Source organism: Mustela erminea, chromosome 9 (assembly GCF_009829155.1).
Source record: "Mustela erminea isolate mMusErm1 chromosome 9, mMusErm1.Pri, whole genome shotgun sequence".
Classification (NCBI taxonomy): Eukaryota; Metazoa; Chordata; class Mammalia; order Carnivora; family Mustelidae; genus Mustela; species Mustela erminea.
In genome coordinates, this window is record NC_045622.1 from 8494950 (window position 1) to 8520403 (window position 25454).

General features: G+C 43.6%; 1 protein-coding gene across 4 annotated transcripts in view; it reads right to left on the bottom strand.

Annotated features, from left to right (window-relative positions):
• The window catches only part of PPP2R1B (protein phosphatase 2 scaffold subunit Abeta), a 35803-nt gene extending 11133 nt beyond the window's left edge, over positions 1-24670 (bottom strand). For 2 of the 4 annotated variants that reach the window (XM_032358857.1, XM_032358855.1), the window contains exons 1-14: positions 24500-24670; positions 23612-23702; positions 23133-23233; positions 19251-19483; positions 18800-18947; positions 14491-14646; positions 14163-14277; positions 13455-13525; positions 12966-13100; positions 12264-12437; positions 9564-9624; positions 5605-5759; positions 4237-4379; positions 3759-3850 (exon numbers count right to left, since the gene is read on the bottom strand). In XM_032358857.1, the coding sequence (XP_032214748.1) occupies positions 3759-3850; positions 4237-4379; positions 5605-5759; positions 9564-9624; positions 12264-12437; positions 12966-13100; positions 13455-13525; positions 14163-14277; positions 14491-14646; positions 18800-18947; positions 19251-19483; positions 23133-23233; positions 23612-23702; positions 24500-24613 (1789 nt within the window). In that variant the 5' untranslated portion in view covers positions 24614-24670. Of the gene's footprint in view, positions 1-1006; positions 3361-3758; positions 3851-4236; positions 4380-5604; positions 5760-9563; positions 9625-12263; positions 12438-12965; positions 13101-13454; positions 13526-14162; positions 14278-14490; positions 14647-18799; positions 18948-19250; positions 19484-23132; positions 23234-23611; positions 23703-24499 lie in introns of those variants that run through there. The other 2 variants (XM_032358859.1, XM_032358858.1) reach the window with 2 other exon arrangements.
• Positions 24671-25454: the final 784 nt, after the last annotated feature.

A 25454-nucleotide genomic window follows, 5' to 3' on the forward strand; every position in this document is an offset into this window, starting at 1 on the left:
GGAAAGAAGGGTAAGGATGTAGGTGGAGGCAGGGAGGCACATCAGGGACCAGCACAGAGCCAAAGACTACCACTTCATCACTGAAGTGAGGACACAGCTCCCTCCCCGTCCAGGTGTCTAAGTAGAGGAGATAAGGGAGGCTCCGAGAGCAGAGCCCCCGGAAGAAAATCCTGTCAGGGGAATCTAAGTAAAAGGCAAGAAGGCAGGACAAGCACCCAGTGAGTTCGGCTGCCCCGTCCTTGACCCCTGTGGGGACACAATCCAGGTGATTTCTGCAGGAAAGCACCAGATTTTCCACTCTGTGGAAACACAGGGACTGACACACACAACCGTGTGGAGACAGCACTGCCGTACCTTCAGCCCTGGCTGGGGAATGACCCGTCGGTTTCCCCTGAAGGCCTAGACAGGGATCTCGGATGCTTGGGTAAGACGGCTCAGGGGTCCAGCGCCCGCGCTGAGTCAAGACAGGCTGTCTCGCAAAGACCCCTGGGGCCTTGCATCCCAGTGGCCACACTGTGCCATTTCCATGAGCTGAGGACTATTACTTCAATAAGCCCTCATTAAAAACCACGTTAGTTAACCTGTTTGTTCTTAGGAAACAGGATACATCTTCAGGTTCCTATCTTCTTGGCAACAGGGAGAAAAAAGATCTGATCTCTTAAACCTGGGACAGGTCAACTACACACAAAATGTAGAACACTGAGGTGAAATCCATGGTTGAGGAAACATCTTTATTGGGCTCAGCTTGCTACATATGTCTCTGCTTCACTTTCCTCATCAACCAATGGACACCAATGGCAGAGGAAGACAACCTGTGGCAATGTATGTCCCAGGTCACCATGCAAATCCCAACGGAACTGTAACTGGAGAGGGGGCTAGGGAAGGACGACCCAAAGCTTATTTAAGAGTTGCAAAATTCTTCTGTTGTGCCAGGGGTTGGATGAGCTGTGGTATGGTACCTGAATGACTTGTTCCTCGCACGCAACACATCAAAGTACAGATTTTAGAGATTCATTAAACACATTTTTATTGAGCACCTACTATGTACACCAGACACTGATCTAGGTGCTGGCAATACAGCAGAAGACAGAACAGACAAAAATCCCTGCCCCTATGGAGCTCCTGGAGTGGACACGCTAGTGAAATCTAGATAGGAAAACCGATCCATGGTTAATATGGCTGGTATGAGCCAAACAACAATTCCCCTGAGTAACAAATGGATTCCCTATTGCTTAAAGCAGAAAAAGTCAATGGAAGTCCCTAAGGGGTCACCCAAAAAGACAGAGCCTGCTTCGCTCTCAGGGCCATGCCTGAGAAAGCCAGGGCTCCTGTCTCCTCTTTATCACTGTTTTAGAGGGAGAGGCCAACACTTAGGGCTCCCCAAGGAGTACATTTTGAAGTCTAAAGGACATTTAAAAGTCCATCCCAAAGCCAATGGCATTTCCAACCAAAGAGTAAAGCAATAGTTGTGCAAGTTTGTTTCAAGAATCAAGACAAAGTCTCTCAAACATGCAATTCACTGGAGTGGAACATAACCTGGAGATCAGAATAAACAAAAAGAACCACAAAACTAAAATTAAAATGTTTACAGCAGAACAGTTTAAGATATTAAAACGAGAAAGTTTTTTGCGTAGGAATACATTTTATCCTTGGCCCAAAAAGTAATCAAATACGATACTTCCTATAAGGTAGGCTGGTAGCTTCAAATGCCGACAGAACGATGTCAAATTTAAAAGGTCTGTTTCTCTAAGGTAAGATAAACCTGGAAGCATCTGGTCAAACTTGGTTTCATGTAATGATTTCAGGTACGAAGGTTTATAGCAGTCTGCCAAACTTCACGAAGCAGAGCAGGGTTCACTGGCTCACTGAATGAAAGAACCAATTCAAAAACCCAAACAAAAGCAACAAGGAAACCACACAGCAATATACGAGCAGCAAAAAATAAGCTACAATAAAACCTCATTAATTAAAATTCATTAGGACAAGGTGAGTTTGATTCGGTGAAAAATGTACTTCAATCTAAAAGGAATTTTTATATTCTCCATGAAATACATGCATATATATTTCACGGATAAAGAGTAAAACGAATATATCTAAAAAAAGGTGGGCCTACAAAGATCCCCATGGAAGGTATTTTAATAAAACTGAAGAGTGATCAGTAATGGGCATGTCAACTGGAAAAAGGGTGCTTTTTAAAGAGAGCTTTTAAAATTACTTCACTAGTTCAGATACAACAGGCTTCCTGACATACTATCAAGGGTCTCTTCCAAACCCTTCAGCTTAACTCATTCTCTTAAATTCCAGGAGGAATTAATGAGGTTTTACCATAGAACAACAAACACTGCAAAGGCTGAGTGTCCAGCGTCACCCGTCCCGAGACGCCAGTGCCGAAGCTACAGCAGCAAAAGGACCAAAGAGCAAGAGGCAGGAAGCAGAGAGCCAGACCCAGAGCAAGAAATCCTCACAACACACCAGCAGTTTCCCTCCTCACCAGCAACAGTGAACGGCGATCTTACGGGGAATCAGTAAAAGCATTACTTATCAGGGAGACACAATATTTTCTGTTTCTCGGGGACAGAGGAAGGGAGACAGGTGTCTGGACGCAGCCGCAGTGCAGAGCCCCGGACATCCGGGGGGCTCCAACAGCACACGGGACCAGTGAGATGCACCTGTACTCCAGGTTTCCAAATGACATGATTACAGTGAAAAATCAAGCAAATAAAAACCAAAACAACCAATACATGAACCCTGAGCTTCCACACTCTTCTTCCATGAGAGATGCTGTCGCAGACCATCATTATCCAGGAAAATGCAGCTTTCCGTACAGTTACATCTCCACAGGTCTCCCAAACAGGTTTATAAAGTAAGTTATTCTAACCCATGTACATTTAACTTTGGAATGATGGACAGACACACAGATATATGTAAACATCAAGAGAATCACTCCACTTCCTGTCTGGGTCCGAACCCATCCAGGCTCGGTTGGGAACAGTAAGGGGCCAGGGCCCGATACAACAGTGAGATGCAGGAGCCCAGATGGTGCCAGAAAAATCAGCAGGAGACAATCAAGAAATGACTGTACCAAGTGTGAGGAACTGGTCACAAACAAACTGGTCACAAATGCTTTCCATACAATTATCCCAATAACGAGGACGAGTAAGAAACAATCCCATTGCATCTTTAGAAAGAATCAAGTCACTGAAATTTGATCTCTTGTAAGTTGTTGCCATCTGCTTGGATGAGGTCTTGAAGGTTTTCCACTTTTTCTCCACCCAGTTTAAGAACACAGTGACTAGAAATCTGTGATAAGAATTTAGTAAAGTCTTTTCCCTCCTGCTCCTCATTATGCCAACGCAAGCACTGGAAAATTCCAAACAAAATCAAGTTAGTGGTACAGAAAGTTCATGAGCTATCTGTATGAATATTAAGTATGACAACAACGATGCGAAAGCAGGAGACTGTGAACTTCTCACTGTGGTCAGTTTCTTTGCTCTGCCAGGCTCATTGAGTTAAACTTTAAAAACTGATTGAAATCCAAACAACCAACTGTTCTTACCCATGAGAAACCTATTCCGATCTAGCCCTAGACCTGGGACTCAGATAATGGCCTGCTCCATGGTGGGCCAGGAAGGTTCCCCCCCAGAGGGTCATGGCGTCCCGGCGGCCCACGGTCCCCCACTCCCATACACACATGGCCTGCCCGCTTCCCTCACTCACACTCCACTAACCAGGGCAAAACAGAAAACAGAAGGACCCACCACTTATGGCTTCCTGTGCGAAGTATTTGACGTCCATGTCCTCGTCTTGACCTAACTTCTGTAGCACTGGCTTCACTTCCTCCTGCAGAGCACTAGAACCCAACAGTATTGTCTGTGAGAGGCAGTCCTCTGGGCCAGAGAAATGCTTTAGGGTGTACATGTTCTATGGTAACTTGTCGAGTTTAAAATTTAAAAAGTCACAAATGCTTACACAAGATACCTGGCAATTACTCATAGTAATTTCTAACCCTCTAGAGAATTTGCTTCAGACAATAATCTACACGTATACAGGACTTTGACACAAAACGGCAGAGTCACACCCTCAGAAATGGTCGTCAAATTACTACTTCCTTTACACCACCCCCTACCTTGGTCAAGTCAAGTGAAAATCACTAGACTTAGATTATGCTCTTACTCCCCACTATTAGGTAAACACTTAAGTCCTACTTCTTAAACAAGACTAATACCAAAATCTTACTCAGTATCTAGAATTGGTCCAATTTTCTGAAGAGATTTGGCCACATTGAAACGGACATTCGCTACTTGGTCTCCTGCCATTTTCAATACGATGGGCAGCATCTGCTTAGTGGTGATTTCCTGACCGCAGGCTTCAGACAGTGCCTTGAGAAAGAATTGATAGTATGTTTAAAACTTTCAGGCTTCATTTTTTAAACTGTTTCTTTGAGAAAGAGAGAGAGAGAATGCACACACACCAAGAGCACACGTTGGATGAGGGGCAGAGAGAGAGAGAGAGAATCTCAAGCAGATTCTGTGCTAAGCCCAGAGCGTGACTCAAGGCTCAATCCCACAACCCCAATATCATGACCTGAACTGAAATCAAAAACTAGACACTTAACCAAATGAGCCACCCAGGTATCCCTAAAACACTTTCATGTTTTTAAATATCCCCAAATCCAGAAAGACAAATGAATATTTAAAAAGAAAGTAACTGGGGCACCTGGGTGGCTCAGTCATTAAGCATCTCCTTCTGGTTCAGGTCATGATGCCAGGGTCCTGGGATCGAGCCTGGCATCAGGCTTCCTGCTCGGCAGGAAGCCTGCTTCTCCCTCTCCCACTCCCCCTATGTTCCTTCTCTCGCTGTGTCTTTCTCTGTCAAATAAATAAAATCTTTTTTAAAAATAAATAAATAATAAAAAAATAAAAAGTAACTGACCAACAGGAAAACGTTCCTAATCTGAGCATACGAATGAGGGATACAAGGTAGCATTCCAATACTCTAGGAATTAAACCAGAATTCACCGCTGACTTGATTACTGATTTTAACATGAATTTAAAAACTGACATTTTTGGGGCACCTGGGTGGCTCAGTGGGTTAAAGCCTCTGCCTTTGGCTCCCGTCATGATCTCAGGGTCCTGGGATCGAGCCCCGCATTTGGCTCTCTGCTCAGAGGGGAGCCTGCTTCCTCCTCTCTCTCTGGCTGCCTCTCTGTCTACTTGTGATCTCTGTCAAATAAATTTAAAAAATCCATAAAAAAAAAAAAAAAGAACCCTGACATTTTCAGGGCACCTGGGTGGCTCAGTGGGTTAAAGCCTCTGCCTTAAAGAATCCTGGGATCAAGCCGCATCGGGCTCTCTGCTCAGTGGGGAGCCTGCTTCTCCCTCTCTCTCTGCCTATCTGCCCACTTGTGACCTCTGTCTGTCAAATAAATAAATAAATAATCTTTTAAAAAAAACCTGACATTTTCTCTCATCAAGTAACTGTCCAAATCAATCAGTACAAGAAGCAGATTCTAAACAGAACATACCATATTCAGAATTCAGAAATATAGCCCCAAACAAGTGCTACAGCGTCCAAGCTTAGCAGGAAGAGCCATGTGATACTTACATTAATGCAGAATAAAGTGGTCATCCTGTGCAAGTAATTAGGATCATTTGCCATTACTAGCACTTTGGGAACGATGGTATTCTGGGCCCACTCTGTACCAAATTTCTGAACAAGCTTCATGAGGTTGTTGGTGGCAGCTTCGCGGATGGCATATACTGGCAGGAGAGAGGAAGGGCACATGTCATGCTGCTTCCAGAAGAAGCATAACCTAGTTTACTGACCCCATCATCGAAGAGGGGCCAAGACAAAACTCTCCCAACACTCCGAATTTACTCCGACAACAATGGCCAACATGCTCAGACAGGACTCGTAATAGAATGATTTGGTCTTTTCATAGGTGGAAAATATATAATTTGTCCAAGAAGAAGGAGCTACAGAGCTCAAGACAGGCGTCATTAGTTAACAACACTGAGTGCCTAGGGTGCTAGGTGTTAGAGAAAGAACAGAGAAGACAGTTCCCCACGCTCTATCAGAGAAGTGAAAGCTGCCCGCCCCCCAGAAGTCACAAGGTGGTAAGACTGGTCAGCATGAAGCATGAAATCATGTAGCAAAGATCGTGAGGGCCGTGGAGTTTAGAGAAAAGAGAACAGGGAGGTCCAGGGAGCTTCAGTAAAGAGAGGCCAGGCACTGGACCTCAAAGACTGATGTGTGCAAGAGGAGAAAAGAGGGGAGGAATTCCTGGAGAGGCCAGAAACGAACGGAGCTGGGCACAAAGGAGAAAAACTGCCGAGTGCGAAACCGCGAGGCTGGACAGTCGGTGCACTCAGAACACAGAGCACCTTGGGAGCTACATTCAGATTTTGTAAGAAAAACGATGAGCTTTTAAAGCAAAGTTGTGACCTGATGACCAATGCACCATTTAAGCAAGATAATTCCAGCAGCAGCAACAGCAGCAGAGGAGAGAAAGCCAGCAGGGAGGTCACGCAGAGGCCGCTGTGGTCACCGGCACGACAGCAAATAACCACCTCAGAGCAACTTGCCTCTTTTCCCTTAAAAGGTTTATGTTGACATGTGTCAAATATCTTCTGGGAATAAACGTGTGTCCTTTGCCATCTAGTAACTCCCTGTAAGATCATTTATCAAGGACATCATAAATCTAGATAATAAAAGCCTGAGCTACTATTTTTCAACAACTCACTGCACAGCTCCCAATACATTCAGGCCAGGTGCAGCTTCATTTCACAGGTCCTGTACGACCCAAAACTGAAGCTCAGATAAAAATCCGGGGCAGTGGGTACCAGTTCTTTACCCTACTTCTCCCTCCAGGTAGGCCCAATCCTCCTGGGTAACAGGGTAGGCAAGAAGAGCTATCCAAACCGCAGCCCCAACCCTGGCCAATTCCTGTAAGGTTTCCAGACAGGAAACGTCCAACTCTTCCCCGTCCACAGATCCTTTTCGGCAATGTCCCTGCTGAGAATAGGAAAGACCGCGTAGCCGAGAAACTATATAATTCATTACCAATATGAAACCTGACGAATGCCTATGGGAGAAGCAGCTGGTCAATGACAGCCAGAAGCACTCTCCATGGGGCAAACTCAAGTCAACTGTTTTACCCATGCTACTGATTCCCTCCCTTCATGTTCAGGGTCTTTGTCTTGGGCACAACCCCCACCCCACTCCTCCACCTATGGTGGAGCTTGCTAAAGCATCTGTGTCTTATCTAATACTTTTACTAATTTACTAATTTACTTGTACTTTGTCTAATACTTTTCTTAATTTGCTAGAGATTCTTCCCCTTCCACACCATTACAAAAGGAAGGGACCTCACTGCCAGAGTAACCAGAGACCGCGCACAAAATCATCCCTGACCCAGACCTCAGCTGTACTCAACTGTACTTGGCCCGGCGTCCACTATTCTTGGCTCCTCTCAATTTTGTGCCAAAAGAATGTAAACCACTCCAGAGCTCTACCTATTTTCTCTCCTTGTTTTGTCTCTCTCCCTCTCCTCTCTCCCCTCAAGGTCTGGTGGACTTGCAAGGTTCCTCTGAATCCCAAACACACTCTGTATGCTCACTCAGACACCTTATCCTTTCTCCGGTAAGAAATAAATTCCCCCTCTAAACTCTTCCCTCTGATCAACACGGTCCGCTCAACCTCAGGAGAAGAGGGGACACTTTCTTCCTTCCTATACTACTCCAGATTTTTCACAATATTCTTTTAGTAGTTTAGTAACCAGGAAAAACGTTTCAAAAATGTAACTGATCAGTGATCACTACACAGTAGTTATCTACAGTGCAAAACAAAGCCAACAACAAAAAACCCATGTGACTAAGTACAGGACAGTTTCAGAGCTGACATTTCATCGAGGCAAAGAATGCTTCCAATGCCAGTTAAGTACACTGGCGTGCTGCCACAGAGAAAGGAACAAGGGTCTCTCTTACAGTCCCAAATTGGAGAAAAGGTATCTGAAAAGTGAGGAAAGAGTAACTGACTTATACAGGCGGAGCAATCCTACAGAGAAAGGGTGTGAGGAATTCAATTCTTTGTGGAACATTAGGACTTTAAAAGTTCCTCAGAATTTACCTAAAAATGCAAGCTTTCTAATAAGTATACAGAATGACCTGCTCGATGTGTCCTTCCCACTAACATTAAATATGTATCAGAAACAATACAAACATTACTTTCCTAAAAGGAATATATTCCTTACAATTTACCAAACTTAAGTTTCATTTAAAAGAAAAAAAAAGCTGGCCATAAAAAGGTACCTTTAGGGGGCAAGAAAAAGAGTCTTCGCATCTAGTCTGGAAACACTGAAATCACCTCCATATATATGCTTCACTGTCTTAACCATATAATCTTCCACATGATCCAAATACGCCCCTAACAAAACCACCTCCATGTATAAGCAGACATCAGTATCCCACTCTTCCCAGATATGCAAGCATAAGCATCACAGGTGAACAGAGATACACTCAACACATTGAGTCTGAGATGCTGTGGAAGCAAAACAGGATGCCCAGCACATGCAACAAAATACGGAACCAAAGCTCAGGCAGGACATTGTAAGCCTCAGGGCCCCCCTGTGAACAGATGTCAGACCACGTCAGGCTGCCAGGCCTGCACATGGGGCCTGGCAGTGAATCTCACTGGTCCAGAGGGCACCCCTCCCACCCGTCGCTGCCTGGCAGACCGGAGAGATACACAGACCTGAGACCTTGGCAAAAAATCAACTGCTAACCAGTTAACATGTAAGGTGGTTTTACAGACAAAAACCACTGCCTTGTCTATCTTGATAAGTAGCTTTCAGTAGCAGTTTGTGGCACTGGAAGAAGAGGATTCTGTGAATGTTGAATTATGTTATAAATATAAAGAGAAGACAACTTATTTTCAAACTTATTTTCTGAAACAGGGGTTCCACCTGAACCTGCCTGAGCTCGAGGCACTGGCAGCAGCCAGGGTACACAGTAAGCCAGCCTTTCACCAAAACCAGAAATCTGCACCTCCCCCTGCCCGGCCCCATCCTCATCCATAGCCTACGTCTCCCACGCCTGGACCCCTTTACTACTCCACTGTCTACCTCCTTCTCTGAGTCACCTCAAAGAAGCCTAGCAGCCACCTTCCCACTGGGCCTTCCATTGGATTCCAATCCTTACCCAACCCAGTCTGTGATGGCAAAAGACTCCAATGCTATGGCCAAGCAGGCCTTGGGATAAAGAAGGAATGTATGTATAAAAAAGACAGTCTGAAAATAACGTAACAGAATGCCTAAAAAACAGAGCAGAGATTATTTAATGAAAAAATAATATTTAAGATTTTAAAAAATGGTAGAAAACAGCAATGTCAAACTTGTGTTCAAAGAAAGCTAAGTGGACTTTAATCAAAGCCTTTCTTTATCCCTACATTAATAGACAAAATGCCTGGTCAGATTAGGATTCCTTTCTAAAAAGGAAATATATGAACAAAATGAATGTATGTAAAAACATGGGCCTTCCATAATAATTTGTGTTTAACTTACTCACCATGGTCCACAAGCCAGGCCATACATAAAGAATTCAGCTTTTCGTCAAAGAACTCCACACCCTATAGATAGAGAAAATTCCATTAATACGTATCTCCAAAGTTCAGAAATCAAGGTGGTCTATTTACATTACATCAAAATGACCTAAAAGCTGGGGAAAAAAAAAAAAAAAAGACATGCTTCCAAATAAGCTGAATACATGAACTAGCCAGAAAAGGCAAGGCATGGAATTTGATTTACAAACTGTAAGTCTATAATCATAAACAAAAACCTAAGTGAGATGACCCAAGCCCTGCTAAGTGGGAGAGAAGAGGGTGTCCAGGAACCAGACACAACAGTGCAGACGAGCTGGAAGAATGCACTGTGGACAGTTTGCCAAGCAGTATGGAGATTATTTGTAAAAATGAGCTAACCCAGGAGAATACCTGTGAATAATAATAGCTCTCAACTTTTCCGCTTTTTGATTAAGAACTTAATAAATCCTTAAGGATGAAAAAACTGACATCAAGAAACTTAGAGATCCCCAATTAAAGAGAGAATGTCTGGGATGATGGGAGAAAGCAGAGGGCAAATAAAGCAGGCACAAGCCTCCGGGCGCAGTGGCCCCAGTGTAGAGTACGGGGGAACCATCCTGACCCTCCCAGGTCTGCCTGCCAACAGGCAGCCAGCCCGCACAGGCAGACTCACACAACCAACTCTGTGGCACTCATGCAACACGTGGGACAGAGCCGGGACAGCCAGCGCCTCCTCTGTGGGGTCCGTAGGTTTCACAGTTTTATTTCTTTGGATGCTTCTTAAGAAGTTACTGACCAGTGAGTATATATTTTAAATAAAGAGATACAATACCAAGTGTCAGTGCTTGGAAAATACGGACTTAATGAAATGGCTTTATAAAAATAACAGATTATGAACAGGTTTTAGCATACATGTCAGCCTTCAAAGATATCCTTTTCAAGTTCAGGTCATGGATTCTTCTGGAGTCCTAATTTTTATTTCCCAAGTTTTGTGGTTTAACTTTATATCTATTCACCATGGCTCACTAGCCAGGCTATACAAAAAACCTTGAAAGAACTGTATAGACTAACTACCTGATATAAAACTCTATGCAGATAAGAAGAAAAATAATAATAAAATATATAATACTAAGAAGCTGAAAATACTGAACAAAATGTTCATGACGTTACACGTCATCCCCTGCCAGACAGGTACGAGTCAGCGAAACTCACCCCCCGGCCCGGCCTCCACTCTCCCCCACCACAGAGCTACCAACCTCTGCCGACTTCCCGGGTCAGAGGGGAGGAGAGGCTAAAAGAAATGATACTAGAATTACCCTTCCCTTCTGGACAGCTGTTTCAGCTTTTAGCAAACCAGTTAAGCGCTGCTGCTTTCTACTCTAGAGAGGAAAATGCAGGACAGTCACCAGTGACAAAGAGAAGGTGACCTTCAGTGCTTGGGAGTGACAGAGAACAAACACTTCACCTGACCCGATAAGCTATTCACTGATACATCTGGCATCTGTTTTGAGTGAGACACTTCAAATTTTATAAAACATAATGCCACCAACATGCACAGGACACACTTCACAAACTTAGTATGTCAAAGTAGGCAACAAATTCAGTGGTCCAAGAAAAAAAAAAAATTAATCCCACACACTGTGACCTCAAAGTAATGGAAGGAGGTGAGAGAGGACACACACTGCAGAACGTTAGCTGTCAACTGACAAAGCGCAGGAACTTCTTCAAAAAATACTCAGGTATTCATTCATTCAACATTCAACAGATGTTATGTGCCTAATTCCCGCCGGGTTCTGCCAAGCACTGCAAGGGAGACGCTCCACACAGCAGCAGCCCCGGGAGAGCTCACTCATCTCTCTCCAGCTAGAGGTCAACAGCATGTGCTACCAACACCATATCAAACCTGACCTCGGGCACTTAATAAAAGAGACAGAAAGGATGGGCTATAATACCAAGCACTGAAATTTTTTTTTTTTCTAAGATTTTATTTATTTATTTGACAGAGAGAGATCACAAGTAGGCAGAGAGGCAGGCAGAGAGTGAGAGAGGGAAGCAGGCTCCCCGCTGAGCAGAGAGCCCGATGCGGGACTCGATCCCAGGACCCTGAGACCATGACCCGAGCCGAAGGCAGCGGCTTAACCCACTGAGCCACCCAGGTGCCCCAACAAGCACTGAAATTTTAATTAATGTGATGATCAGTTAGAGTAAAGCTAATCATGAAACTGAAAACTGGAACACGTAATGTGATAATGTGATCTCTAGCCTCCAGACTTCGTACTCCGTTCCTCTGTGATGAAGCCTCAACTCCCTTCCACCAGAATGCAGGAAAAAGGGTCATCAGGGACATTTTGCTTAAAAAATAGGCAAACAGCTGCCGTGAGCAAAAAGCAAAGTTCTTTTCTCAGTTCAATATTCCTTCAGAGACACTAAACATCAGACTATGTTATTTACTTATCAAGACACTGATTCTTCTCTAGCTTTGCTTTTAGGTAGTGATAAGGTGAAATATGTTTCTCTAACAGCCCTTCACTAGCAGCAGAATATAAAAACTACCCTACAGGCAACTAGGTCAGTTGCATGCATCTAAACGATCACAATCTTGTGAGCTCCATGGGCCTCCTCCATGCCACCGTCAGTCCGCCCTGCAATCAAGGTGACCCGTCACTCCGTGCGGCGCGCACACTCACCAGCTGGCCCGCCAGCAGCGGCATATACTCAATGATGGCCAGCCGGACCCTCCACTTGGCATCTTCCGCCAGCTCCACGATGGCAGGAAGGAGAGACTGAGAGAGCTGACGGATCCCAATCACTTCATTTACACAGTCCAAGTTAGAGATGATATTCAAACGAACTTCTGGACACTGCAAATACACAAGTCCCAAAGAACACGTAAGAATCAAGTTCTCTGCCCGATATTCTATTGTCACAATGAGGCAAAAACTGCCTTGAGGATTAAATCTAATAATACATGCAAATAATAATTTGCATGCAAATAATAATACATTTACGATCATGTCTGACAGACAGTATGACTGAGTAAATGTTAGCCATCATTACAACTTTGATGCTATTATATTTAAATTTAAATTAAAAACATTCAAAACAAAAGCTACAGCAGCTTTAAAGGGAAGATACCAGTGCGTCTCAGAAGGAATCAGGCAGCGAGGACACAAAGACATTTTCAGGTCTGCATCAATGGCTCCTTGTGCTCATTTTCTGCAGACTTGTAACTCCATACCCAAACACAGGAATTGTCCCTGGTTTAAAATAAGCTACCTTTTTTTTAATCCCTTCATCCCTGCTTCGAGTTCTATTTTAGTGAAACCCCAAACCAAAACCAAACCAAATCACTGACTACCAAAGGCAACAGAATATTTAGCCAGACTCACCTCATCCTTTAACTGAGCTAAAAAAAGAGGTAGAAGATGTTCAATGGTATTCTCTTTGCCCAAAATGGTAGACAATCCCATAATTACAGAAGCTAGAGCCGATTTGACATGTTGATTTGTATCAGATACTAATTCCTAAAATAAAATCAAAATTAAAAACCTTTCTTTTGTGGCAAGACAACAGAAACTTCCATACCATCACCCAAGGAACTTAAAGAGACAGCACTATTTCAATATTGATTAGTTCATCAATTTCCAAGCCATCTGTTAGATAATAGAAACCTATGCACCACAGAGCATTTTATAATTACAAACACTAATAAGTAACAAACAACAGCATCATATTAACATGACTATCCCAATCATCCCCTATCCACCCTTAAACTCAAAGAGCTTTAAACTAAAACAAAGAAACAAGAAAACTGAGGTAAAGTTTACCTTGTAACATAAAGGGCAAGGTGAAACAAAAAATAACCTAATTAGGTTTACCTTTATAAAGGGCAGAATTTGATTCATAATTATGGTCTCTCTACCTTCAGTGGGCAAGTTCTCACAAAGTTCTGAAAGAGAGAAATAGAAAAAATTACTAATGCTTACACAGAGCCCTTTACAAGCAGCCAGGTTTATCAGCAGTTGCAACTTAAATCAAATCATGTTTAAGCAAATAAGCTCTATGAGGGGAAAATAGCTCTTATTCTAGATGAACTTTTTATCAATCTATATGCCACATACACCAATCCAACCTGCTAAGGCATCTTTTGTTACAAAAACAAAATAAAATGGCTATTTGGTTTTTTTTTTTTTTTTAAGATTTTTAATTTTATCATTCTTTTATTTTTTTTTTAAGATTTTATTTATTTATTTGACAGATAGAGATCACAAGTAGGCAGAGAGGCAGGTGGGGAGAGAGAGAGAGAAGAGGAAGCAGACTCCCCGCTGAGCTTGAGCAGAGAACCCGATGCAGGACCTTGGGATCATGACCCAAGACAAAGGCAGAGGCTTTAACCCACTGAGCCACCCAGGCGCCCCGGCTATTTGGTTTTAAATATAAAAGGAGCAGCCTTGTCTAACAACGTGACATTCCTACACAACGAAATCATCATATCCCACAACAAAAACCATACAAAATTCAGTGACATTTAAAAAAATGCACCAAAATGAATGATATATCCCGCAACATAAATTGAACTCCTTAACCTTTTACTTTGTGGGCAGCAGCTGCTCGGACTTCAGCTTCACAGTCTTTAAGTAGGTTCTGAAAGGCGGGGATGAGGTCATTTAGGGTGATTTTAGGACCCACAGCTTTCTGGAGCTATAAAAAAAATTTGTACAGGTTTTAATGTATACTAACAAGTTAATTAACATGAACAAAACAAAACAGTGTAACCTTCAAATATGTTTTTGCTACAAGCACTTCCAATTCAGAAGAATTAATTCAGAAACTTTTGGTGTATGCAGCAAATCTGTGGGTTTGGAGTGTTTTTTTTCTCGTAGCACTTAGAAAATGTCAGTACAATAATTTTACCTCTGAAAACTTGTCAGCTACCATGTAGCGAACCCTCCAAGATTTATCTTCTGCTGCTTGCCGAAGTGTAGGCATCACCAAAGCCTCGAGGTCATCCTGAGACAGTAACTGGGCAATGCTGACACAAGCTTCTACAGCTAGGAGACGCACTGAATCCTAAAGGAACAAAATTTCTTTGTTAAACAAAATTTACGGAGAGCCACAGGGCAGTATATTTATATGTGGTGTGGGGCAATGCTATAGGTGTTGTTCAAAGGAGAAACAAAAAAACACTATACACAGCTTCACATTTTTATGACTTAAAACATACTTTGCCTGGAATAGCGTATCAAAGCCATCAAAGTAGAAAAGACCTTGTTCTAGAGTCAACAGTAAAGTAATTCCCTTAGCCAAAATGCCGAGTTTTTATTAATGAAAATGTAAAGATTAAATGGAAAAAAAAAAGAGAACATTTTAATGATGTCTTCAAGGCCTTCCTATAGTAAGTTGTTAAGGGATAAAAAAGTGAAAACTATACTTGAACCAAACTGCTTAACAGATCACAACAAAACTAAGAGAATATGGGGTAGGGAAACAGGAAGCTCAGTTGTCAAATAAACAGTTTGGGGTGGCAGTGACAGTAGGCATGAGATGATGACTTGGAAAGAACTATACAAAAAAACAAAATAGTAATAAAAAAAAAAAAAACAAAAAACACTGGATTAGAATGTTGAGAGTCCGGGACAGAGTAACTTTGAGGTAGCCAAGCCTCGAAAAATGCACCAAAAAATTTTAGAAAGGTATGAGATTAAGGAACTCAACTTCCCAAACATAATTTGCCACGTGTCAACCTGATACCCAAGTGTCCCTTGGGCAAGTAGAAATATACAATTAGACAAATCAATGAGAAATTAGGAATTGAGATTATAGCTTTGGGAATCATAAATATGTAATAGAAACTAAAAATATATAAACATAAGCACACAGGAGAAAGACCAAAAATGTGAATAGTGTATGTGCATATACGATTATGTATTTTTATAAATATATATAACATACACATACATACATACGAGAGGTAAGTGACTCCAACTTCTCAAAATATTACAAATTTTAAAAATTATTCATCAACAATAATTTACTATATGCCCAGCACATTCACTCCTCTATCCAAAAGAACAAGCAAAAAAAAAAAATGCAGACTAGGTTACTAGGTTCTTGGTAGTGGCTATACAAGTATTTTTGGAATCCAAAAACAATGCTTAATCAAGCGACTACTATCATCTATGGAAATATATATCAATAAATATTTGTTAATCAATTACTTTTCTCCCCATACCCTGTCCTCTATCTTAGCACCATTCAGCCAGTTTGGGCTCAAACCAAAGATCAAGGTCTCCTTGATTGTTCCTCCTTTCATCCCATCCAATCCCGTCAACTTGTCTCCAGATTCTCTCCACCTTCACTGTACCATTTTAGTTCACCACGTGTCTTGCCTGGGTTATTGCAAAAGTCTCTTAAATGGTCCTGCTGTTTCTAATCTCGGCCCCTGCCCCTTATAATTTGGCTTCTGACCAGAAGCCAGAATGTTCTTTTTAAAATGTAAATTACATCAAGTCACACCACCCCTGCTTAAAATCTATGGGTATTCTCGCTGCACCTAGAATAAGAAATCCAAACTCTATACCTTGACTTCCAGGGCGTCTGCCTATCTTCTCCAACCTCAGAGCCCATCAGAGACCTGATCACCCACTATGTTCCAACCCTCGTGTCCTCTCCTCCTGGAATTCTCTTTTCCTGGAGTTCTGGCACTCCAGGAAAGGGTATGGCTGGCATTCTTCTCCTGTGTCTCAGTTTATATCCCCTCCACAGAGTCCTTCTCTAACTAACCAGTCTAGATGAATGCCCTATAATCACTATTATGTCGCCCTACTTTATTTTCATCATGGCATTTATCACTGTTAATGCTTATTGATCTGTTAATATTATCTGTTTTCCTTCATCAAAATGAGAGAAGGGCCTCTGTATGCCTTCTTAACACTGGATCCCAACACCAGAACAGTGCCTGATATGTAGCAGGTAATCAATAAATATTTTTTCAGTGAATGAATAAGCCAAGAAAAGTAATTCTAACTGTGGTCAGATGAAATATACATACACACATTTTACAACTGAGCACTTAATATTTTTTCTAATATATCACAATGAGAAATTACATGCCTCTTAACAAAAAATACAATCCCACATACGAAGTGGTCTTATCACCCCAAAGATACCAAATCTAAATCTCATTAAGCCTCTAGATCAGGGATGGGGCAAACATTGGCCAAACCCAGGACTGCAGCTACTTTACGTAGGTTAAGATTTACTAGAACACCACCAGGTCCACTTGTTTACCCACTACAGTACTTTTGTGCTGCAACAGCAGATTTGAGTGGTTACAACAGAAACCTGCTCACAAAGCCAAAAATATTTACTAACTGGCCCTTTGCAGAAAAAGTTTGCAAACCCTCCCCCCCACACTAGATTCAACTAACCACTTGCAGGAAATACAGAAGACAAAGGAAAACGTTACATTAGACCACGGGAAGCATAATTAATAAAATCCGAAATGAGGACTCTAAAGCCATCTGTCCAATGCGGTAACCACTACCCACCTGTGGCTTTGGAGCACATGAAATGTGGCTAGTGTCACATGTTCAAGTGATCATTATTTTGGACATACTGTTAAATAAAATAAATTATTAAAATTAATTTCCCATTTTTTACTTTTTGAAGTAATAAATGTACAGAGAAGTTAAGAAATGGTTACCACCAAAGTCAAGATAAAGTGTTATCTGAAGCAGGCAGGGAGCGGGTGTGTTTGGGAGGGAATGTGTGGTAGGCTTCTAGGCAGCAGTTGTCGAAGTTCTGTTTGCTAATAAGATGACATTATCTTATTCAGGGGGTTGTATATTTTGTGCTCTTTTCTGTATGCAATTTTAATAACATTTTAAAATTATTTTGGAAAGGAAGATCTACCATTTCCATCTAAAATCTGAAAATTACGCTCATCAGTATGTGTCTGGCTGGTGCTCTTGGTCCTACACATGTGGAGTGATTCTAGGATAGACAGTACACAAATTAAAACCCCAAAAGGATCTTCTAGAGACTAGAAACTCTGGCGGTGGATCCTCCGAGCCATCGAGAGAGGCAGTACAGCCTGGATGTGAAGGTTGTAAACTCTGGAGCCAAACTGCCTAGATTCCAATCCCATCTCTACTACTGCTGATTCTGAGACCCTGAAAAAGTGACCTCAATTTTTTCTGTTTTCCTAGTATGTAAAATGGCGTATCTACCTCATGGGGCTGTTGTGAGGACCAAGTGTTTCTTTTATGTACCACCCCCCCCTTAAGACAGGCTGAAAAAAATTACATACTTAATGTAGGTGCTCCTTATTGTTATTATTTCTACCCCCAAAAGATACAGATCTTTTATACATTTAGAATTGCTATTACAGGGGTGCCTGGGTGGCTCAGTGGGTTAAGCCTCTGCCTTCGGTTCAGGTCATGATCTCAGGGTCCTGGGATCCAGCTCTGCATCAAGATCTCTGCTCCGCAGGGAGCCTGCTTTCCCCCCGCCTCTGTGCCTACTGCTCTGCCTGTTTGTGACTTCTTTCTCGGTCAAATAAATAAGTTTAAAAAAAATAAGAATTACTATTACACAAAGTCACCTTATACACTCATCCAGAGGATATAGAGGGTCAAAGAGCCTTCTCAACACATGCTATGCTTGTTTATCTGAAAGTCAAAAATTCTAAGCAACATTACTTCCCCCATGACTGGCTGCAATGCACAAAGGTATGTTACCTCTTAACATAGCTTTGGTTTTCCCTCCTAACATAGCTCCATTTTTTCCATTAAGATTTTATTCATTTATTTGACAGGAAGAGAGAGAGCGCACGCACATGTGAGCACAAGCTGGGAGAGTGGCAGGCAGAGGGAAAGGGAGAAGCAGACACCCTGCTGAGCAGGGATTCCCAACATGGGGCTCAATTCCAGGACCCCAGGATCATGACCTGAGCCCAGGGCAGCTGCTTCACCAACTCGGCCACCCAGTGCCCTCCCATCTACTCTTTGACTCTTCTATTAACCACTGCTAATGTGAGAGAAAATCATGGTCTGGTTAAGAAAGAAATATAAGGATACTGAGATGGGTCACATTAAACTTTATCCAGCCCAGACTTAAGTATTATTTTGGCAGAAAGGATCCTAACATGAGAACCAAAACTCCCCTTAAAACATTAGAGAGGAGCATATCCATTTACCTTAAATAGGAAAGGTTAACTTACCTGTTCATCTGAAGCTAGATTAGTGAACAGTGGAACAATTTCACTTTTCACACTGTCTAACTCCAAAACTTTTGCAAATTCGCCCAGTTTGGAAGCAGCAGCACGTCGTACCATTGGAGTATCATCTGAGCACAAGGAACGGAAGTGCCTGGACCGGATCAAATAATGAACATATTTCCTGTCAAACGCCACTGATTAAACACCTCCAACACACACACGCACACAGACACAAAGCCATTTTAGTGGTTTTCTCTCACAAACAGCAGTGGTTCTACTCACGGAAGTAACAAATATAAAACCACTAGTACATTCAACTGAGTAATAAAGTCATGTCCCCTCTTCTCCCATCCTGCTATCGGCCACTCACTGGTAACAGGGTATTATCGTGTAAATTGTTAGCTACGAGTTCCCAATAATCCCAAATAACTAAGAAAAAACCACCAGATCTTACTGTCTAATTTCTGCTTTGACAGCACTGGAAGCCCTGGGATAGCAAACGCTGAACAAACCACACGCAGATGTGCGAGAGGTGAACCAGTCCCCGCTCGCCAAGCGCTTCACCAGAGGTACAAAATGAGCTTCCAGAGCAACAGAAGTATGCTCCTGGGAGATCTGCCTCAGGGACTCCACAGCCTTGTCTCGAACCACAGTCTCTTCCACAGTCGCCAGACTTTCCAAAGGAGGCTGAAAAGACCAAAAAGGAAAATAAGGGAAGAAAACTTAAGGAATCAGGTTAGCTACAGATTATCACCTTTGAAAGTGACTGAAGGGAGGTGGTACATGTAAGCAGAATGTTAGCTACAGCACACCAAATGGTTACTTTCAGTTCACACAGTGATAACATATGGCGTGTCCAACCTGAAGACACGACTTCTATAGGACAGCCAAGATCTCATGTCCCAGATGGCAATTCCCAGATGGTGTCTACAAATGACACAGTGGAGACTTGACACAATATTAATATTACCGCAAGCTGAATGACTAGGTTTAAAAGAATTGGAGCCAAATTCAGATAAGATCATGTTTATTTCCTCAAGAGTAAATGCAAAAACATCAGCACCACAATTACATGATGACATCTCATCAGGCCACGGGGCCCACACAGGCTTTGGAATATTATTCTACCATTCCTGGAAATGCAAGTAACCCTTGTCCACTAGCTCCACACCATCAACTTATCTAGCATAGGAAAGGCTGAGAGCAGAACCTCTTTCTTCAGAATACATTCGGAATCTCATGAGCCAAACACAGAGCAGAAGTCACTGACAGAATGATGAACAATACAGACATGGTGGGAATCCTTGTTTGCAGTTTCAGAAATAGAGGAGGCCAAAAGGGCTGGTCTGGACCAGGATCGGTAAGCGAAGAGGACACAGAGCAGCGAAAAGTGCAAGAGGGCTGGCTCTCCGAACCACTACTTCCCTAGGTGTACATTTGAGCTAGGTATATTCAGCATAGCCATGAGCTGCAAATGTTAAAGACAAAATCCACATACAGAACTGACCAAGAGCGTGAAAGAGAATTAGGAGTCAACCTAATGAGTCTACCTAATAATACATTTCAAAAATTGTTTGATACACACAGAAGTAGAAAGTACTCAACTTTCCTAAGAGGTATTTCAGGAGCCCTTTGAAAAGATACTGCTTTCTTACTTGCTTACGAATGCCTCTCGTCATCTACCCTGGCCGTCACCTTGCTCCTCTCATGCAGTATCCCTGGACTGTCTCTATCACCACTCCAACATAAGGCCAAGCTCCCGAGAATCAATCAGGAGTTGTCTCTGGATTTGAATTCTGCCTATTTCTCTGGGCCCTCTCCCTACGCCCCCCGCTCCCATTCCTGTGTACTCTGGCTCAATACACCAGCAAGGCAAGCTCTTTCACACTTCCAAAGCCCTCAATCAATGGATTACTGTTGCACTGTAGCACTGAGGACAGAAGAAAAAGAAGGCAAATAGGTTCCTCGCTCTAGCAAACTTTATATTCTAGGGTAGAAAGACAACTGATCAAGAAAACAATCATATGGGGAGGAGTACTCTGTGAAGAGATAGAATAGGATGATGTGGTAACAGGTGACTAGGAGGCAATTTCAGGTTGGGTGTTTAGAGAGAGGCCTCTCTGAAGCTGATCTCTGAATGACAAGGAAGCAGCCACCAGAAGCTCAAAGAACATTAGAGGGAATACCCAGGGCAATAATCATAAGGCTTTATTCAAAGAACAGAAAGAAGACCACTATAAATAGAATGAGGATATATGGGGCGCCTGGGAGGCTCAGGGGGGTTCTTTGCCTTCCGCTCAGGTCATGATCCCCGGGTCCTGGGATCAAGCCCCGCATCAGGTTCTCTGCTCAGCAGGGAGCCTGCTTCCTCCTCTCTCTCTGCCTGCCTCTGTCTACTTGTGATATCTCTCTCTGTCAAATAAATAAATAAAATATTTGTGAAAAGAATAGAATGAGGTTATCAAAAGGGAACACGACATGAAATAAATTCATAGAGACAGCTTATTCCATAGTTTACAAAACCTAAGGTAGTAATTTGGATTTTCTAAGCACCAAGGCAGGAAGTGATCCATTCGCTGGGTGAAGAGTGAACCAGAGGGAGAGGGTGGGAGGCAAGAGCAGAAGGCAACTGGTCAGGACGTTACTACAGTAGTCTCGTGGGACGATCATCAGGTCTAGGAAGATAAGAGGAAGGGAGGGCGAGGTAGTAGTGGGGAGGAAGGAAACTGAGCTCATTTGAATTGTATACAGAATCTATAGGAATTATTCGTGCACTGAATGTGGAAAATGAGGGAAAGAGGATGCAAGAATGTCTTCTAGGTTTTGGCTTCTCCAAGTGGGTAGACAGTGATGCTATTTGCTGAGACAGACCACTAAATGGGAGGCATACTTTAGGGAGAAAATGGAGTTGTTTCAGGCATGTTAAATTTGAAATGCCTGTTTGACAGCCAAGTGGAAAAATCACAGGCAGATATGTGGAGAGATACAAGCAGGTACTTATATTCATGGAGAGGTCAAAAATCACATTTCTACAGAAATCACAAATCAGCATCATACAGATAGCATTTAAGCCATCGATCATACATCTCTCTCTTGTCCAACTGGTAAATTCCCAGTTATCCTTCAAAACTTAGTCTGGTCATCACCCCCCCACCAAAAAGGTTGTCTCTTACCACCCTGCGTTAATCTCTTTCTCCTTTCTACTATTTAAGTACTCGTATGTGCTTCTATTCTTCCATCCAACACTGTACAGTAACACCTTGTTAACATAGAAAGGCAGAGATCTCACTCCATTCACACTGGTCTTCTTTAACATTAACACTCTAATTTTAATGACTGATACAGTAGGTTCTCAGTAGATGTCACTGAGTTCCCAATCTAACTGAACTCATCAAATCCACAAAGTAAGTCAGAAGCAAACCATAGGCTTATAATCAAAGATAAAAAGCTAATAAACATTTCCAAGGAGGCTGACTGGTTCAGTCTGGCGAGCATGTGTTTCTTTTTTTTTTTTTTTAAAGATCTTATTTATTTGAGAGAAAGAGAGCACGAGCAAGGAGTTGGAGGGAAGAGGGAGAAGCAGGCTCCCCGTGGAGCAGGGAGCCTGATGCAGGGCTCGTTCCCAGGACCCTGGAATCATGACCTGAGCTGAAGGCAAACACTTAAACGACTGAGGTACCCAGGCACCCCAGAGCATATGGTTCTTGATCCTGGGGTTTTGAGTTCAAGACCCACACTGGGTATAGAGATTACTTATATAAAAACTTCAATTAAAAAAGAAAAAAGCCCCATGGGGTGCCTGGGTGGTTCAGTGGATTAAAGCCTCTGCCTTCAGCTCAGGTCATGATCTCAGGGTCCTGAGATCGAGCCCCACATCGGGCTCTCTGCTCAGCAGGGAGCCTGCTTCTCCCCACCCCCCTCTCTCTACCTGCCTCTCTGCCTACTTGTGATCTGTGTCAAATAAATAAATAAAATCTTTAAAAAAAAAAAAAAGAAAAGCCCCTAATAAACATTTCCCAAATTATGACATTGCTAGGTGAGAATTAAGATCTCCAATTTTCGGGAGGGGGAGAAGTGCGAGAACCCACAAAAACAATCAAACCCTTTTTCTTCCAATCTCTACACTAACAAGTAAGTCCACAGAGGCAGAAAAGAAAAGAAAAATAAGCTCTTATGCTCGGTCACAAGTACCTACATTATTTGTTTTCCCAACAGCCAACAATGTGACCACCCATAAAAAGATCTGCACTAAAAATCCCATAGTGTCCCTATCACTAAATAATGTATAATTTATGCTGGGAAAGTTCTGGAAAAACGGAAGGCAGAATATACTTACCAGCAAACAGTGGGCAAAGTCAGGACCTCCCACCAGGCCAGTGAAATTTCCCAGTTGCTCAGCAAGAGCTAACAGTACCTCATCCTCATCATAAATTGTATCTGGAAATGACAATAACCCAGTACTCATCAACAAGGATAGCTGCCCAGAATGGGATACTCACACAAAAGTAGAAATAGACTCAAAATTTAACTAGATAGTCCTGTCACAGTCCTAACAGCATTCTGGACCTGTTTCACATAATGAATTAGAAATTGACAATCCCGTATCAATTATCTTCCTTCCCATTAGCTAAATAGTTAATGTTTTAATACATCTGGCCATAAGATATGCCTTGTCTTGCTTCTTTTATACAGAAAGCATCAGGCTCAGTTTAGTATTTAACAGCATTGGTAACAAATTCTAAAAAAGAGTAAGTTTTGAAAGCCACTGGAAAATGGCAATGGCTATGCCTTTCTTTAAACCAAAAAGTCACAAACCTGTAAGGAATGGCAGCAGTTCCGTTCGCGTCCTTTCTACTCCAAGTGCTAGAGCAATTGTTGATAACTTCTTAATACTGTTGAGACGGAGCTTCATAAATAAATAAATAGATGAAAGTTGCAAACAGGTAGGATAATGACATACAGTGATGAGGAGGAAAACTTTCATTTTAGATCTTACCCTATGAGGAACCTTGGGAGCAGTGGGAACACAGCTCCGGTTTAGCCAAAGGAAGGTTTCTTAAGAGCAACAATCAAAGGGCCCATTAGAAGAAGGAAAAAGAATACCACATCCAGGAAGTGAGACAATTTCAACACGAGAACACTCTGGCTTCGGTGAAGCTGGTGAAATGGTTGAACACAAGCCCCGGCTTTCCAAAGAAAAAAGTTACACCAGAGCTGACACACCGACTCTTCTAGGTTATTAAGCCGCCCCACTCTCTTTGTGCCCAACAAGCCAGGCCGGTTTCCAAGCCGAGAGGAAGGCTCTCACCCACCTGCTGCTCACAGGGCCCCTCCGGCATCTCTGCAGCCCACTCCAGCCTCCTGGGGCCCGGCCACCCTCCTCCCAGCGCAAGACCCAACGCGCGTTCCCTCCCAGCACCACCCGGAAGGGGCGCCCCGGCGGGAAGCCGGTGCTCTCACAACCGCCAGGACCGGGTGGGACGCCTCAGGCGCTGGGAGGAGGGGTGCTGCAGAGGCCCCGGGGAAGGTCTGTTCGAGCCAGCGCTGCCCCTCACGGGTCTCTATCCTCCTCCCCATCAAATTTCTGCTCTAAGTCAGCCTCTTCCAAGGCCCCCCAGCCTTCCCCACCGCGGAGCCGGCCTTCCTTCCTCCCCACCACACGCCCAACCAGGCCCGACTCCACGCCCAGCCCGATTCTAGTACCTGCACGTCCTCGTTGCGGAGCTCGTCAATTAAAACCGCAATCGGGTACAGCGAATCGTCTCCATCTCCTCCCGCTGCCCCCGGGCCGGTCCCGGGCCCCGCTGCGCCCGCCATGTTCTTTCTCCTCCGGCTCCTCGCCGACGCCGCCCGCCCCGCGCCCAGGCCCCGCCCCGCGCCCAGGCCCCGCCCCGCGCCCAGGCCCCGCCCCGCGCCCAGGCCCCGCCCCGCGCCCAGGCCCCGCCCCGCGCCCAGGCCCCGCCCCGCGCCCAGGCCCCGCCCCGCGCCCAGGCCGTCGGAACTAAGGCCCAAGCTCCCACTCTGCGGAGGCGGCGGTGCTGAGGCTTGGCCAGGGTGATGGAGGTACCCGCCCGGACCCCGTTGCGCGAGGTGTACGTTTAAACTCCAGAAGGGTGGGCCGAGAAAGCGCATGGAGCCCCTGCATCCTTTACGCAGCCAAAAGAAACAGGGGCAGGAATTCACTTTGCTCATGGTGGACTTAAGAGGTCAGGGACCTACCTGAGTGATGCGAGCTCTGCTCCTAGGACTCGGGCACACCAAAGAGGATGCCCAAGGCCAGAAGGAAAACAGATTTAGCGCCTCCCCTGACTTCATCCTGGCTCTGAGCCACCGGGTCTCCAGCCCTAATTTCCCCCGCTAGCCTCAAGCTTCCACAGAACCCCTCCACCTCTTCCTCTGGCCTATGAGCCAGAATTGTATCTGGCTCCTGCTCCGTAAGACAAATAACGCGGGCGGTGAGAGAAAATGAACACTGCTGTCCAAACTCCCCAGTCAATATTTTTTCCGCTTTTTCCATGCAAGCTGTTAAAAACATGCTGCTCTCTTGTTTTTGTGTTTCTTTTCAGTTTGGTACTGGAATGGTGCCTTCTGTTGTTTTTTCTTCCTCCCTCTTTTAGGTCTTTAGCATGCTAGAAGTACAACAATCAAGCAAAACTAG